The following is a 13,973-nucleotide window of genomic DNA, read 5'->3' on the forward strand; positions in this document are numbered from 1 at the left end:
TTAGGCACTCTATACCTCCGTCGCCGTGTTATATATGGTTATTACTACTACTCTATATATACTACTAAAAATGGAGATGAGATCGACCATGCATCGTGATGCCTTAATTTCTTGGAAGGAGGCGTGGGCATGGATGCGCACGTACGCTTCCCATGCGTCGCGGCACCAGCAGATCGATGCAGAGGTACCAACTGTTCACGTCCTGCGGCGTCGCCGTGTCAGCCTAGTGCGCCCACACCAGTGCAGTGATCTCATGCGTGAGGGAGGCACACGCGGGAACTAAAGCTCCCCGCCCTACCCGATCATCATCATCAAACTAATCCCCCCAGAGCTGCAGGGGGCTAATTAAAAATGATTAGCCGCCCCCGCTTTTGGCGCGGCGGATTAACCGCGTCGACGCCGACCCCCCACCGCACCTCACCCCTCTCCCGCCACGTCACCCCTCCCTGCCCTCTCCCCCCGGGCCCGGAACCCGCGCGCGCCACGTGTGCATCGGCGGCGGGGCCCGGCCCCCTCGTCTCCTTCCTCCCGCGCGCGCACGCAGCTTTGAATTGGAGTCCGGCGTGGCGCCTGCGCTCCCCCTCCGTCCACGGCGCCGGCTGCCGGCCTTCTCTTTCCCCTTTGAAAGAGCAGAGCCCTCATCATCATAGCCATCTTTACTACTTTTGGGTAATTGTTTAATGCGTGGTTAAGCTTAATCGCCCCCGGCGATGGGTCTGGCTTATCCGGATAGATATGGCGCCAGGCGCCATTGGTCTCTGTCAAGCTTATCTGTGGCCATCATGGCCTGCCGATCCTCTGACGGCAACACACCTGCACTTGGGCAAGCAGATGCCGATCACGCTGGCGCGGAGAAGAGGCAAGCTTCAGAACTTGTGGCTCGCAGCGTTGGATGCTATTCGTCGGCGTTTATCTCCTGCTTAATGTATTGCTAGTTAATTTTAAGCTGCTGTGCCATCCTCTGGTCGATCGCCAAACCATCATTTTGAAAACTTCTGCGATGCAAGCGTGTAATCATTCCCTTTGCCCATTAAGAGATGATCAGTTCGACGAGAGCGACGGTTTGAACCTACCACAATATATAATGGCACACCCGAGCTATTCCCCAACCCCACGGCAAAATCACATCTATATAAAAAAATCTTGTGGAAATCTTTTGTTTTGCTTATTCAGATCAGGGGATGCGTGTGCACTGTTCATACCAGAATGCCTTGTCCTCGGAAGTAAACTGTAAGCGGTGATCGATCTCACTGTTCTTCAAATCTAAGGCGTGCTTTCTATATGATCGAAGCGAAAAAAAAAAAAGATCATGCCAATAACCAGCAGCCAGGTGTCTAAAACCAAAGTTCAGGTGTCCTAACCCGCTCACCAAAGTTGGCTGAATACATTGTGGAGCGGGGTGAACGAGAATTCCAGCCGCCCGACAACCACGTACTTTCCGATTTACAATTTGAAATTAGTTGTGTACCACAACTAATTTTCAAATGTTACAAAAATCACAGATACTTGTACTATTTGTTGGCCAAACTCTTCAAAGTTTAGATCTTGAATGGTATGTTCTTCTCTTTTTTAAAAAAGGCAATGAAGGGAGTTCCGACTTTGTTTTCCTTCTTCAATTCAAAACCATCTGAGAGCGCGACATGACTCATCAGGGGCCACAAATTCCAATGCACGAACACTGCAGAGACTGCAAACACAACTCCCAAGTCCTAACGGATATGCTACATTGAATTAGCGGCCAATTCTGAATTCATTACGCCGGCCGTCTCGACGTCCTACACGACGCCTGGTTGAGCAGGGCACTGTTGATACACTCCTTGCCATGCCTACCATGCCACCATACCGCGCCACACCATGCAGCTAGCGACAGCGTCCGACGTCAACACGGCCATCTCCGTCTATCCGTCCGCCCCCGTCCATGTGTCGCGCCACCGCTTCCCCCGCCGGTCGCCGTCGCCGGTGACCTCGGCCCGCACTGCCCCGCCGGGTATATATAGACCGACCCGGCCACCCGACAGTACGCACTGATCGCTCTCCAGCTATTCTCACCTGCACCACTTGGATCTCCTCTTCCTCTTGTTCCTAGCTGAACGGACCACCTGCCGATAGATATCCTAGGCTCCTAGCTAGTTTGACTACTTTGGTAGGTACGGTGATCGTCGGATCAGGCATGGCGACCGCGACGACGGAGCAACGACCCGGCGGCGTCCGCGAGGACGACGAGCAGCGGGGCTTTGTTGACTGTGACGGCGGTGACCGCGGCGTCGTGGCGAGGGAGGCGGCGAGCCGGCGGGTGTCCCGCCTGGCTGTCGAGGGCGGCGACGCCGACGGCAGCAGGGCCGGCCGTGCCCAAGGCGTCTCGGTCGGCAGGCCGGGGCGGCTGCAGGACGACGCGGTGGCGGCGCGGCGACGGCGCTCGTTCGGCGGCGCGCGGGCGCTGCCGCCGCCGCACGCGTGGCTGGCGATCAGGCAGCAGCAGCAGTACGACAGCGACCCGGAGGCGGCGGAGGAGCAGTGGGCGCGGTTCCTCGGCGCGGCGGGGGCCGGCGCGAGGCAGCAGCAGCAGCAGCAGCAGCAGCGGCGGAGCAGCTTCACGGTGGTGCGGCGCGAGCGCGCGGCGCGGGAGGCGTGGCTGGACCGCGCGTGGGAGATGAAGCGGAGCTGGCACGAGCGCAACGGCGGCGCCCCCGACGCGGACACCCCCGTGGTGGTTGTGGTCGGGAAGGGCGGTGGCGGCGGCGGGGGCGGAGCGTCGGGCGCGTCCTCGCCGGCGCACTCCCAGCACGCGGGCTCCGTCGGCGGCGGCGGCGTGGCCATGGACGTGGAGGAGGTCCGCGCGTGCCGCGACCTCGGGCTGGAGCTCCCCTCCGATTGCACCGTGGAGATCCAGTGCTACGGGCTGACGTCCGGCGGCAGCAGCCCCACCCATACCGCCAGCAGCGGCGCCGACTCCCCCTGCGCCGTCTCCAGCCCCGGTAAGCACGCACGCACTCCGATCCGCCGTGTGATTGATAGATAAGTAACCCACCGGTCACTCACTCACACTGCACACACACTCGCTCGGATCGAGCTGGTGATGGATCTCACAGTCTACCTACATGTTCAGAACACGTAGGGATTTGCAGAACGATAACAATTCAATTCCCCTAGAACGAATAATACAAGAACAATAATCACTGGTGTTCTAGACCGACGTGCCTTAGACATGAACAGACATGAGACATGTGCCGCAGATAATATCTGCAGGCAAGCATATAATAATAATCCCCGGCACCCTGCCATGGCCGGCATGGCAAGCACGACGACCGAGTTCTCTGTCAGGTCAGCAAGGGCACTAGACGATGGCCTTTATTACTGTATTAATCAGGGAGGAGGGAGGCTAATTATGATCACTACTCGAGTTGATTAGTGCTCCTCTCCTCCATCTGCAACGCCTACCTTCCCTTTCTTTTCCCCTGCGTCGTCGTCGTGGCAAATCCGTCGGCGACAGCGACGGCCACTCCATTTCTCCATCGCGAGCGTCCCCATCCATGGCTCGCTCGCTCCTGCTGGTCTATCTGTCTATGTCCGTCACGATCCGTCTGGGATCCCCGGTCATCATCATGAGATTCATCGACATGATGCTAGATAGCTGCATGATCATTACTGACCTCGATTAGTTGCGTAACGCATGCACGTCGCGTACGGCGTACCCATCATGTAGTGTTTGTGAGAGTACGAAATTAAGGGAGATTAAAGCGTGGTGTGCGATTACTAGCTGATCTGATTCTGATCGCTGTTGTTTTTTTCGTTTCCTTTTCTTTGTGATGATGAAACGGCAGGAGCTGATCCGATGGACGTGAAGGCTCGGCTCAAGGTGTGGGCGCAGGCGGTGGCGCTGACCTCCACCACCCATCTCGGCTCTTGATGACGCTTCCATGCGCGTATGCTCCGCTCCGCTTCGTCCATCGAGTTTTTTCAGCCATGTCATACATGGTTTCTCTAATATAGGAGTATATGCAAATGTGTGTGCACACCGGTTTTCTTCTTCCATTTCCTTTTTTTTGGTCTACACGCGCTCATGCTACGCGCATTGGAGTAATAAGTACCTATCTAATCGGTCTCCGTTTGTAATTGTAACTTTGTGATCCTCGAGTGTGTAAGCGTGTGTGTAAGGAATCATCGTGTGCTATCTACATTTTGTTAATGACATGTATGAGGTGTCGTCCAATGCAAACAATTGGATAGCAATGTTAACATGTATGGGTCGTTTTCTGCATTACCTTAAGAAATCACACTAGTAATCCAGTATGCTATTAGGGCCCATATATATATAGGCACGAAGTCTCCGCATTGCCAGATCTAGAGTGCATGCAACTAACATGACGAGTCGATCAGCTTGGGGTTGCGAGGGCCATTAGTTGTTGATAAGCTTATACCCAAGTACCCTGGTAAATTACTCTTTCGAGATGGAGTAGCTTAACACAAATTGTTCACTCAAAATTGCACAAATATTTTACCTGAACCGGAACCGGAAAGGAAAAGTACTCGAGGAAAAGAACTACTGCAATGCTTGTCAGAGGTATCCAGTACATATATAGGAATATCTCAGGGGCGTCTTTGAAAAATCCATAGCCCGACCGACTCGCGATTCCAAACCCCCAAACCCCTCACCCGGATCCAACCCAATCCCCGGCGGCGGCGGCGATGGCGGCCGTGACCAACGCCGACGTGGAGGTGGTCGACTTCGACCTCGACGACGACGACCTCATGGACGAGGACGCCGGGGCGGAGCCCGCGCCGGCCCCCGCCCCCGCCTCCCGCCTCCGCTCCACCATCGCGGGCGACGACGCGCCGCGTAGGACCAAGGGACGCGGCTTCCGCGACGACCCCAACTCCTCATCCGCCCCCCGCGACTCGCGCTTCGGCGCTGGGGGGCGCGCCGACTTCGACTCGCTCGGCTCCGGCGGCGGCCCGGCAACCATCCGATGTGCGTCTCCTCGTCTCTTTCTTTCTTTTTCTCAAGATTTGGTTCCAACAATTATTCTTCTGGCAATGTACTTAGGAAAGTTGGGTTGTTTGGTCTGAACTTTGTCGTATCGGCCTATGTAAGCTAGTATGTTCTCTGCCTCGATAGATTTGCTGCGAAGATGTCCAATTTTCGGCTAGCAATCTGAATGCCAAAGTTGAACTTTTGGGTGATCTGGGCTGACTGCAGTGAATAGTACCAGGCAAATATAGCCTCCGGTTCCCTGTTTTTTCCCCTTGTTATTTTACTGATTTTAGTCGAGATCAGTGGAGTTACCACATGAAACATGGACTAGTCTGATTGTTCTAGGATTTGGCGTGGGAAGTTCTTGTCCTGAGATTATTTCCAATTGAAATTTTAGTTGCCTTTATGAGCACGATTGGACATGTGACCTGTATTGTATTGTCTGTACACTGTAGTATTATGTTCTCCTTTTATCTTTTGGTTATCAGTTCTTTCTGATACTGTAGAGGTTGTTTCTTGAAGTGAGCTAGAGACTGTTCAAGGCACCGATCAGTTTGTTAGTTGTTAGTGATGGCCTGGGGGTATAAATTTAAAATTTCTATACTTTTTGTAGCTATGAATAGAGTTATTCTCAGTCTGACTACTGTTATACACCATCATTTAATTATGTAATTCAGTAATTCTGAAGTTTTGGTTCCCGTGAAGTCACAACATTTGTTAACATTTTGTTTTTGTCGTTTCCCTTGCTTCAATTTTTTCCTCATACCTCACTTTACCTTCTATAGTTCATGATTGGGAATATGAAATCTCAAAACTTTCTAGTTCAAGTTAATTTGGATGCATCCACCTACATCATAAAATTTGTTAAACTTCTTTTCAAACAATCTGTCCAGTTGAATCGGGATTGGTTGCATGTGTCTTGTAATATACTCTGCTTGTATTTTATGTAAAATAAAGCGAATTGATTGCATTATTTTTTCAAAGAACTATGATATAATGATGACTGAATAATTGCAATTGCACATTTTTTTTAACTTTTTGGGAAGAAATTTCTACTTTGATGATGATAATTGGTGGTTTCACTTTGAGCTCATGTTTTGTCTTTTGTTACAGCAATTGAAGGGTGGATTGTGCTGGTCACTGGAGTTCACGAAGAAGCACAAGAAGATGACCTTCACAATGCTTTCCGAGAATTTGGGCAAGTCAGAAACCTGCATTTGAATTTGGATCGTCGTACTGGATTTGTCAAGGTTTGTTTTCTGTTACCTATACTTTTCAAGTCTGCTCACTTAATATCCCTTATTTTAGAGTTTGATAACACTTAACATAATTCCTGAAAGCATTCCTTAATAGCAAGTAGTGAATAACTTAGGGTGGAAGCACCTTGGTGTAATTATATCTTATCTTGCAGATGAATACTTTCAGATCTGGTTTCTGTTGTTTAAAATAGAGGGTCTTTCTTTTTTCTTTTGCACAATCTCAAGCATTGTTTTTTTTTCTTTTCCCCTTGCCTCTGTACAGGGGTACGCTTTGATTGAATACGAGAACTTTGAAGAAGCTCAGGCTGCAATAAAAGAACTGGATGGAACTGAGCTTTATGGACAAATAATAAGCGTTGATTGGGCATTTAGCAGTGGCCCTGCTAAGCGCAGAAATTCTCAAAAGAGGTATTCTTTTCTTGTTTTCCTGTACAATTTTAGTAGGGAAAAAAAGAAGCAAGTTTCTACTTAGTTTTTCCCCCCTTCTGTTCTAGCTGTGTTAGTTTTGCTAGACTCTTGTATTTTGGTGGTACATGTTTCACAGTGGCCAAAGTTGGTAGGTTTTTCAGAATATCTGGAGAAAGGTTTTATCACTAGGTCCTGATTTAAGGATGGTAGGAGGTTGCTGAAATTGTCAGAGCTAATCACACCAGTTGTTACTTGGCAACTAGAGTAGACAACCCAGTTTGACTAATGTGGGAAGTATTGATAATTTTTAGTTAGTTACACCAACTTAGGTTATTTTGAGCTGCTCAACCCAACTTAGGATATTTTGAGCTGTTCAACATGGACTCGAAACTGGTATGCAAGTACCCAAACATTTGGAAATTAGAAACCTAAACTGACTGGGCTGAAGGTTATTGACCTTTCATTTCTATCATGTCTCACTTTGCTCTTGGGGAATTCGGTACTAGTCATCCAGTCTCAAAAGGTATCATGCCACTGATTTTGGGAATCTGGTGAAATAGCTTAACTGCTAGGCAGCTAGAGGCTCCAGGTCATACACTGTGGTTAATGGCCAGTAGATTCTTTTGAGTATGTTTTCCTGGGTCTTTTTCTCTCTCTCTCCATGTGTTTCCTTAGAAATGCCTGGCACTTCCAGAAGAGTCATATTAGTTTTGTCTGTTAGTTTTTTTTTATGATTCCAAGGTAGAAATATTGTTTGGCTTGCATCAATAAAACTGTTTATATATGCCTCTGTTTGCTTCTGATTAACATGCAAGGGCTCCACTGTTACTAACCTCCACTTTCAGCTGTTTTGTTGATGCTTGCTACTCACCTGACTAACTAAATGAAATATTACTGATTTTATTTGACACGTTTGTGTTTTTGTCAGGCCTCCATCAAGAGCTCGTTCAAGGACCCCACCCAAGAGAAGATACTGATGTTTCCCCAGCATGTCCTGAACTTACTAGGAGTGATGAAGTAGTGCAAGAAGTCTGGGGATTCCAGATTGCTTGGTGTATCACCGGAGTTTGATGGTTGCTACTAGTATTAGGTTGCCTGCCGTTTTCATTTCGTGACTATGGTAGTTGTATCATACTCACTTTTGGTCGGTGGAGTTATGTTTAACGCTATGTTTGGCATGCCAGTTTGAGACAATTGTAACTGTGGATCCTTTGCATCTTTGACCATAACTAGTGATGTGTTGGAATTGGATGTTGATGTGCACCTTGCTTCTGTAGCTCTGTTTGTTATTGGCTTATTGCACCTCACCGTTTGAGGGAAAGCTGATGGGGAAAACGATGCTTTTTTAATAATCGTTTATCTATTTCTTGTACGTCAACTTGCTCACCGTGTTGCACCAATATCTTGTACGCAAGATGCTGTGCAGTATTGTACAGAGAAGTTTTGCATTTCCCTGCGTGCAATCCTTGTTTCGAACGTCCAGGTGAACAAAGTTTTTTTATTTAGGGCTCCAGGTGAACAAAGTTACGCGGGCTGTCTAAAACGTCACGGAGGGAGTAATGATGAATTGCGCTGGATGGCTAATAACATGTCAGAAAACTGAATCACCACATATCCAAAATGATGTTCTCACCAATGCATTCCCCTCAACTTCTATAAAATGAAGTATTTACGAATTCATCTACCATTCATGGCTTAACAGCAGCTATAATCAGGATTACCTTTTCCTGCAACTACAACAAACAACTCCCCAGAAAGTTCACAACATCATTCAGCACCAGTCTATAGCCACGGTATACAACATCAACATTCGGCAACAGCAGGCACTCGATGGCCCCAGGTGAAGATGCACCTTCTAAGCCACTTCATTTGTCTCACGCATCGTCCTTCGACGACCCATGGCAGAAAGCCACAACAACATCATTCAGCACACAGTCTATAGCCACGGTATACAACATCAACATTCAGCAACAACAGGCACTCGATGGCCCCGGGTGAAGATGCACCTTCTAAGCCACTTCATTTGCCTCACGCATTGTCCTTCGACGAACCACGACACAAAGCCAGCACTTCGGGGCAGGGTTTCTATTCCACCTGTGTGCGCTTAATGAGGTGCTTGAGTTTGGCTTCAAGCGTGTCCAGCTTCTCCAGAAACTCGTCTGGACCATCATCATCAGCCTCGGCTTCTACCAGGGACCCGCCCTGCTCTTGCATGCTTGAGATTCCCGTACCCGGTTCTTGGTTGCCAGTTACTCTGGTACCTGCAGGTCGCCTGCTGGTTGCAGCAGATTGAGTGTTGTGGCTGGGGTCTGGTGATTTGGACGTTGAGCTTGGCTTCAGGTTCTCTGCGGAAGGGAGATTGCCATCCTTTTGAGCCTCTGGGCTGGAAGCACTGTTTGTGGCTGAAGGAGGTGCCAGGGCAACAGGACCTCCCTGAGACGTACTCGAAGCTGTGCATCCTGATAGCTGCACACCTCCGCTGTTATCACCATACTCATCATCTGACAACGACTCTTCATATGAGGCGCTCTTCTCTGATTCTGCAAATATTCAGAGACATCAGTGAACATGGTAACAACATAGTAATACACATAATTTGCAGGAAGTGGCGTTGCTGTCAAGTTTTATATTTTGTTTTTCACAGGTTACCATACAAGAACTGTAAGGGCAAAAACGATGACAAATGGAGTAAACTAATTATCCCAGGTTTGATAAGGAGCTAGGAGTTACATGAAGCACAACCTCATAAATGGTTAATTTCTATTTTCAAATTGAGATTCAGGAAAGCCTCTTAAAGAGGTTCAACTTTCAAGTTTTGAAGACCCGAGTTCCTTTCCTTCTGAGGTACCGTACTGAATCTCAGGAGTCAGAAGTTGCAAATTCTTTAAGAGGCCACCCGAGTTGCAAATTGCTTAAGTTTTGAACAATCGTAATTGCTTCAGACTGCTCAAATGTAAGTTTATACACATGGTCTATGCAAAAAGATGAAATGCAACACCATTTTGGTCTAGTAGTGAAAAAAAATCATTTCCTCATTTGTAGTAGGACTTAAGCAATTAGCTAACTTGGGATGGCAGCATGCAGATACAAGAAATACTAGTAGCCTATATGATTTAACCATTATTTTTTTTGTCCGAAAATGGAAATTCTAAAGTATCACCGTTTCTCTATGCTCAACCATCATAGTGACATATCCACAAGAGATTAGTAGTACCAGCTTTAGAATGTTGAAGTAGACGAGCAACATGCCAACTTTTTTTATTTGCCTGGTAACATTAAAATAAGCATATTATTAGATGGATATAAATATTATATACAGTAAGTTGGGCTGCAACTCATTATAATATACAGTAAATGCATGCTACTCTGAAGAGTGATCATGAGTCACCTCTGCTCATTATATTCTAGCATCTAAATACTTGAAAGCTTAAAAAAAGAATTTGCAACCCATTGTTACCTTTGAAAGAGGTACCGTCCAACCATTTATTAGGGACCACTCAAGAGTAGGCCTCAGGTCATTACGATTAGCAGGATACCGCTTGCCTTCACCTATGGGAGGTGCCGGCAGCTTTACCTGCAGTCAGATGTTCAATATGATGTGGATATATTCTATAAGCAGCTGTTCTTTGCTAAAAAGCCACCAAAAGCATGAAAAGATGATGATCAAACAATAAAATTTTACTCAGAACTAAAAAAAAGGAACCCAAAATGGATCCCCGAATGCAACGCATCAATTAACTATTCTAGCCAATGTGTTCACGTTGTACACTTTTGCAAAAGTGCTACAAAATGGTGATTGTTTGCAACTTTTAAAATTCAAATGTGCATACAAATAAAAGAAAAAACATTGCTTGTTCAACTTTTAAATAATTCATTCTCGAATGTTACATTATGTGGTAAAAGGTTAACAAGAACTGAACTACTTCATATTAAATTCCTAATCCAAACAGTCTCCAAAGATGTATTTTACGACCTTGCTAGATACATTCATCTCCTAAATGACCCATTGTTATCAACTAAAACTAACCACTCTGACCAAGGAGCACAGAGATCACATCTTCCTACACAATACATGAGGCAGGGACACTTTAGACATGTATATATGATTTTCATAGCTTGAAGTCCTACATATCATGTAAAGAAAGAAAAAACTTCTGCAGTTCTAAAACATCAAAAGAAAAGAAATAGCAGAAATTAACTAGTTGGACAAGTATAGGCTAAGTCATATGTATACACAGTACATGTACATGGGAATCACATGCAAATTAATGAGCATAACAGGTAACTTCTAGTCAAATGGTAGCTCAGATGCGTACCTCCACCCTATCTTCATCAAGTAACTTAGTAATTGTCCCAGACCAATAACAACCTTCATTCAACCAATCAACCAGATCACCTACTTTGCAAGCTTCATCAACAACTGCTGTGACATCACTATTTGGGAACTGCTCAGGAACTTCATGTCCATAACACCATTGAGGAAAAGAAGGCCTTATCATGAGTTGACTACTCTCTCTTGAATTTTTATTGGAGCTTGCTGGGTTCTTTTCAAAGACCTGGACCCATTCCTTCCCTGCAAGGAAGTGACAAGGGGAGTGAAACATAAGGTGCATATAACTAATGACTAATGTTATTCATATGGTCTTTTCAACAATAGAAGGGAAGGGGACTAGATAAGTTCTTTTCAACAATAGATGCCAAATTGCATAAGTGCTTGTGGTTCCTTTGTGTTCATCTAAGGCCATCTTCTAATCATTAGGAATAGATAGGTTGTACAAGAAAGGAAGGCACATAAATATCAGCAGTATGAAAGAATATTAACAATTTTAGCATCACTCTTGAAAAGGAAAACAGTTCCCTACAGGGTGAAGCTATGGGGTTCGGGGGTTTTCTCGGACGGCTTGGCTGAGATTTCTTTCTTATGCAATGCCGTGGGGGCGGTCTTTCCCCCTCTGATCGAGTTTTTTTTAACATAAGAGAACTAAGATAAAGGCATAAATCTTGGCTTACCTTCACTTGTATAGTCAATATACTCCAAGTAATACTCGAGGTATCCAGCAGACTCGTTGACACGTATATCAAGTACCTGAAAAATAGCTGCATTTAGTTAATCCACATGCTCTACTTTCTTTTCAGCATAGGGAATGGAAGTTTGTTTTCCTCTTTATTTAACTTCACTTTCTAATACGACTCATCCCCTGCACATAAGGTACTTTATCTCCAAATTCATATGGAAACCAAACTCTTCCCTGGCATGGTCTATTCGATTTCATCTAGAACATTATGATCATTAAAGGCCGGGGGAACTCTAACATACAAAACAGGCTCACATCCCCTGAGGCCCTGAGTGTGATTGGTGCAAGGGATAAGTGGCTAGTTGCTTCTATTAAGGATGTTTATGTGCCTGGGGGTGATGGTGGTGGTGGTGGTGGTGGTGTGTGTGTGTGGGGGGGGGGGGGGGGGGGGGATTGTGTGAACAAGCATAGTGAGAAATAGGCTGCCTGGGGCTAGGTGGCGTGACAACACAGCACTGCCAACCATGGGTGGTGGGCGGAAACCAGGGGGCCTAGTCATTGTAGCGGCAGAGTTATAGGGAAGGGCAGTGAGGGAGTGGCGGTGGGTGGATGGAAGGTGGAGCAGCGAGGGGCTACCCACTAGTGGTGGCAGGGAGAAGGTCGCACGACAGTAGTGGAAGGGCTCTAGCGACAACAAGAGGAGGTGAGTTGATGGTTCATCGTGAGGAAGAAGACAATAAGGTGCTTCATGCAAAAATTACACATTAAAATACTAAGATAAAATAGATTATGGTGCTGTACTTATGTATGTGGAACATTAATTAACTATAGCTAGAAGTTCATTTGTGGTTCATGAGATGCATGGTGCGACAAGGGAAAATCATGTTAATGTGAAAGCGGAAAAGTCATGTTAATATGAAAGCTGAGGAGAGGTAACTTGAAAAATCAACAGTTTAAACATACTAAAATAAATGCAAACAAGGTACGATAGCTGAACAAATCTAGAGGCAAGGAAAAAAGGCCTAAACCTTGCAGCGAAACCATGCACCCCTGTAACCGGTCAGGAAGCACTTGTACTCCGCGAGATCGCCAATCTTAAAGGGAAGAAACAGATCCATCTCCAGCTACCAATCTAGGGGCACAAACAACACATGTAGCTAGTAATCAGCACGAGAAATAATGCACGGTATCCACGCAAAAAGAAAAAAATAGTTCACAGTTTTAATTCTAGGAGCGTTTCATTGGGATCCTGGACAAGTTGCCTGGGTGAAAACATTACGTGGGGATGGCCTGAGAACTTTTTCAATATTGCCTTGTCAGGCAAGCACGGGCTAATGCTGTTTGGTTGATCACATTTGCCTGGGAAATAACGTAAAGAAACAAAGGTGCCCATTGAGAGCTAGAGAACGTAAAACATTAAAATACGCCTTCATTAGACGTATCACTCCTCTGCTTTTCCCGTGACCGGTCAAATCCCCCAACCTGTTGCCGTTCTGATTGTCGCGACAACAGGAGGATTGGCTGGTATCTTCTATGTTCCAAAATGTTCAAGACGGGTGGTCTGGCTTGCAGAACGCGGGCAAGCGAGAGGACGGTGGCCAACTGACCATGTATGCGACTGCGCCCAAGTCGGCGGCGGCGGTGGCAACTCACGGTAGCGCTCGCATCGTCGAAGCCAGCAACAAACCATGAGATAGCACAGAGGAAGGGGCAGAGGTGCTACTGCTGCCTGGTGGAGCAAGGCAGCCAGCCGCCAGGCGACCGATTTCGACTGCCCGGGCCTGGACGAGCAGCCTGCGCCAGACCGCGAACCAAACAAGCTACAGGCAGATCCCCAGGGCTCCAACCAAACGAGAGATTCCCCATTCCGATCGCAATCGATTTCGGACGCCCGCGACGAAACAAACTAGTAATCGAAGGCGGAAATGGCGACGCAACCGAGGAACCCAAAAGCTCTGCTCGGAGTGGTGGGGGCAGGGGCGTACCGGGAGAGTGGTGCAGCGATCGATCAGCGCCGATGCGGGAGCCGCAGCGGATCGCCGCCGCCGGCCCCGGCGACGGTGGTCGACGCCTCGTCTCGCCCCGTCTCCGATGGCGGCACCACTGTGCATGCGGGGGGAGGAATTCAGATGTTGAGCCGCGGAGTAGCCGAGTAGGTATGTAGGAGAAATTATTAATTAACCCTAACCTTGTGTGGCGGGCCAGGCCTGCTAATGACGAGGAGAAACTGGGCGGCAACGGCCCAAGTTTTGTTCTTCTAGACCGGACCTTTCTGCGGAGATTTAAAAAAAAATAAAAAAATAAAATTTGGAAAAGGGG

The 13,973-nt window shown here is 47.2% G+C and overlaps 3 protein-coding genes across 5 annotated transcripts; 2 read left to right on the forward strand and 1 right to left on the reverse strand.

The window, feature by feature from the left end:
• Positions 1–2,009: 2,009 nt before the first annotated feature.
• LOC112886358 lies at positions 2,010–4,261 on the forward strand. Its single transcript, XM_025952240.1, has 2 exons — positions 2,010–2,975; positions 3,822–4,261. Exons 1-2 carry the CDS (start codon positions 2,171–2,173, stop codon positions 3,905–3,907), a joined length of 891 nt encoding a protein of 296 aa, XP_025808025.1. The 5' UTR covers positions 2,010–2,170; the 3' UTR covers positions 3,908–4,261.
• A 336-nt stretch (positions 4,262–4,597) lies between these two features.
• Positions 4,598–7,915, forward strand: LOC112886572 (RNA-binding protein Y14A-like). The gene is made up of 4 exons (XM_025952517.1): positions 4,598–4,969; positions 6,086–6,222; positions 6,494–6,639; positions 7,568–7,915. Exons 1-4 carry the CDS (start codon positions 4,687–4,689, stop codon positions 7,614–7,616), a joined length of 615 nt encoding a protein of 204 aa, XP_025808302.1. The 5' UTR covers positions 4,598–4,686; the 3' UTR covers positions 7,617–7,915.
• Positions 7,916–8,290: 375 nt separating this feature from the next.
• LOC112885915 lies at positions 8,291–13,793 on the reverse strand. 3 transcript variants are annotated; one of them, XM_025951613.1, is made up of 7 exons: positions 13,640–13,793; positions 12,683–12,748; positions 11,650–11,725; positions 10,956–11,212; positions 10,097–10,213; positions 9,854–9,905; positions 8,291–9,179 (listed from the first exon to the last, which is right to left on the reverse strand). In XM_025951613.1, the coding sequence occupies exons 1-7, from the start codon at positions 13,763–13,765 to the stop codon at positions 8,725–8,727; spliced, it is 1,149 nt and encodes a 382-aa protein (XP_025807398.1). In that variant the 5' UTR covers positions 13,766–13,793; the 3' UTR covers positions 8,291–8,724. The 3 variants fall into 3 exon arrangements, with proteins under 3 accessions (XP_025807398.1, XP_025807401.1, XP_025807399.1); XM_025951616.1 differs by having other exon boundaries at positions 12,683–12,786; positions 13,640–13,777; XM_025951614.1 differs by lacking the exon at positions 12,683–12,748.
• Between the last annotated feature and the right edge of the window lie 180 nt (positions 13,794–13,973).

The sequence above is a fragment of the Panicum hallii genome, chromosome 3, assembly GCF_002211085.1.
Source record: "Panicum hallii strain FIL2 chromosome 3, PHallii_v3.1, whole genome shotgun sequence".
NCBI lineage: Eukaryota > Viridiplantae > Streptophyta > Magnoliopsida > Poales > Poaceae > Panicum > Panicum hallii.

What these genes read in the sequence shown, in the direction of transcription:
- LOC112886358 (XM_025952240.1), top strand. Translation starts at nt 2,171, where the DNA reads ATGGCGACCGCGACGACGGAGCAACGACCCGGCGGCGTCCGCGAGGAC. An exon ending in CTGCGCCGTCTCCAGCCCCG is followed by an intron (nt 2,976 to 3,821) that starts GTAAGCACGCAC and finishes ATGAAACGGCAG; the next exon opens with GAGCTGATCCGATGGACGTG.
- LOC112886572 (XM_025952517.1), top strand. Translation starts at nt 4,687, where the DNA reads ATGGCGGCCGTGACCAACGCCGACGTGGAGGTGGTCGACTTCGACCTC. An exon ending in GTCGTACTGGATTTGTCAAG is followed by an intron (nt 6,223 to 6,493) that starts GTTTGTTTTCTG and finishes GCCTCTGTACAG; the next exon opens with GGGTACGCTTTGATTGAATA. An exon ending in CGCAGAAATTCTCAAAAGAG is followed by an intron (nt 6,640 to 7,567) that starts GTATTCTTTTCT and finishes TGTTTTTGTCAG; the next exon opens with GCCTCCATCAAGAGCTCGTT.
- LOC112885915 (XM_025951613.1), bottom strand. Translation starts at nt 13,765, where the DNA reads ATGCACAGTGGTGCCGCCATCGGAGACGGGGCGAGACGAGGCGTCGAC. An exon ending in TATTGACTATACAAGTGAAG is followed by an intron (nt 11,213 to 11,649) that starts GTAAGCCAAGAT and finishes ACTTCCTTGCAG; the next exon opens with GGAAGGAATGGGTCCAGGTC. An exon ending in GGACGGTACCTCTTTCAAAG is followed by an intron (nt 9,906 to 10,096) that starts GTAACAATGGGT and finishes TAATGTTACCAG; the next exon opens with GCAAATAAAAAAAGTTGGCA.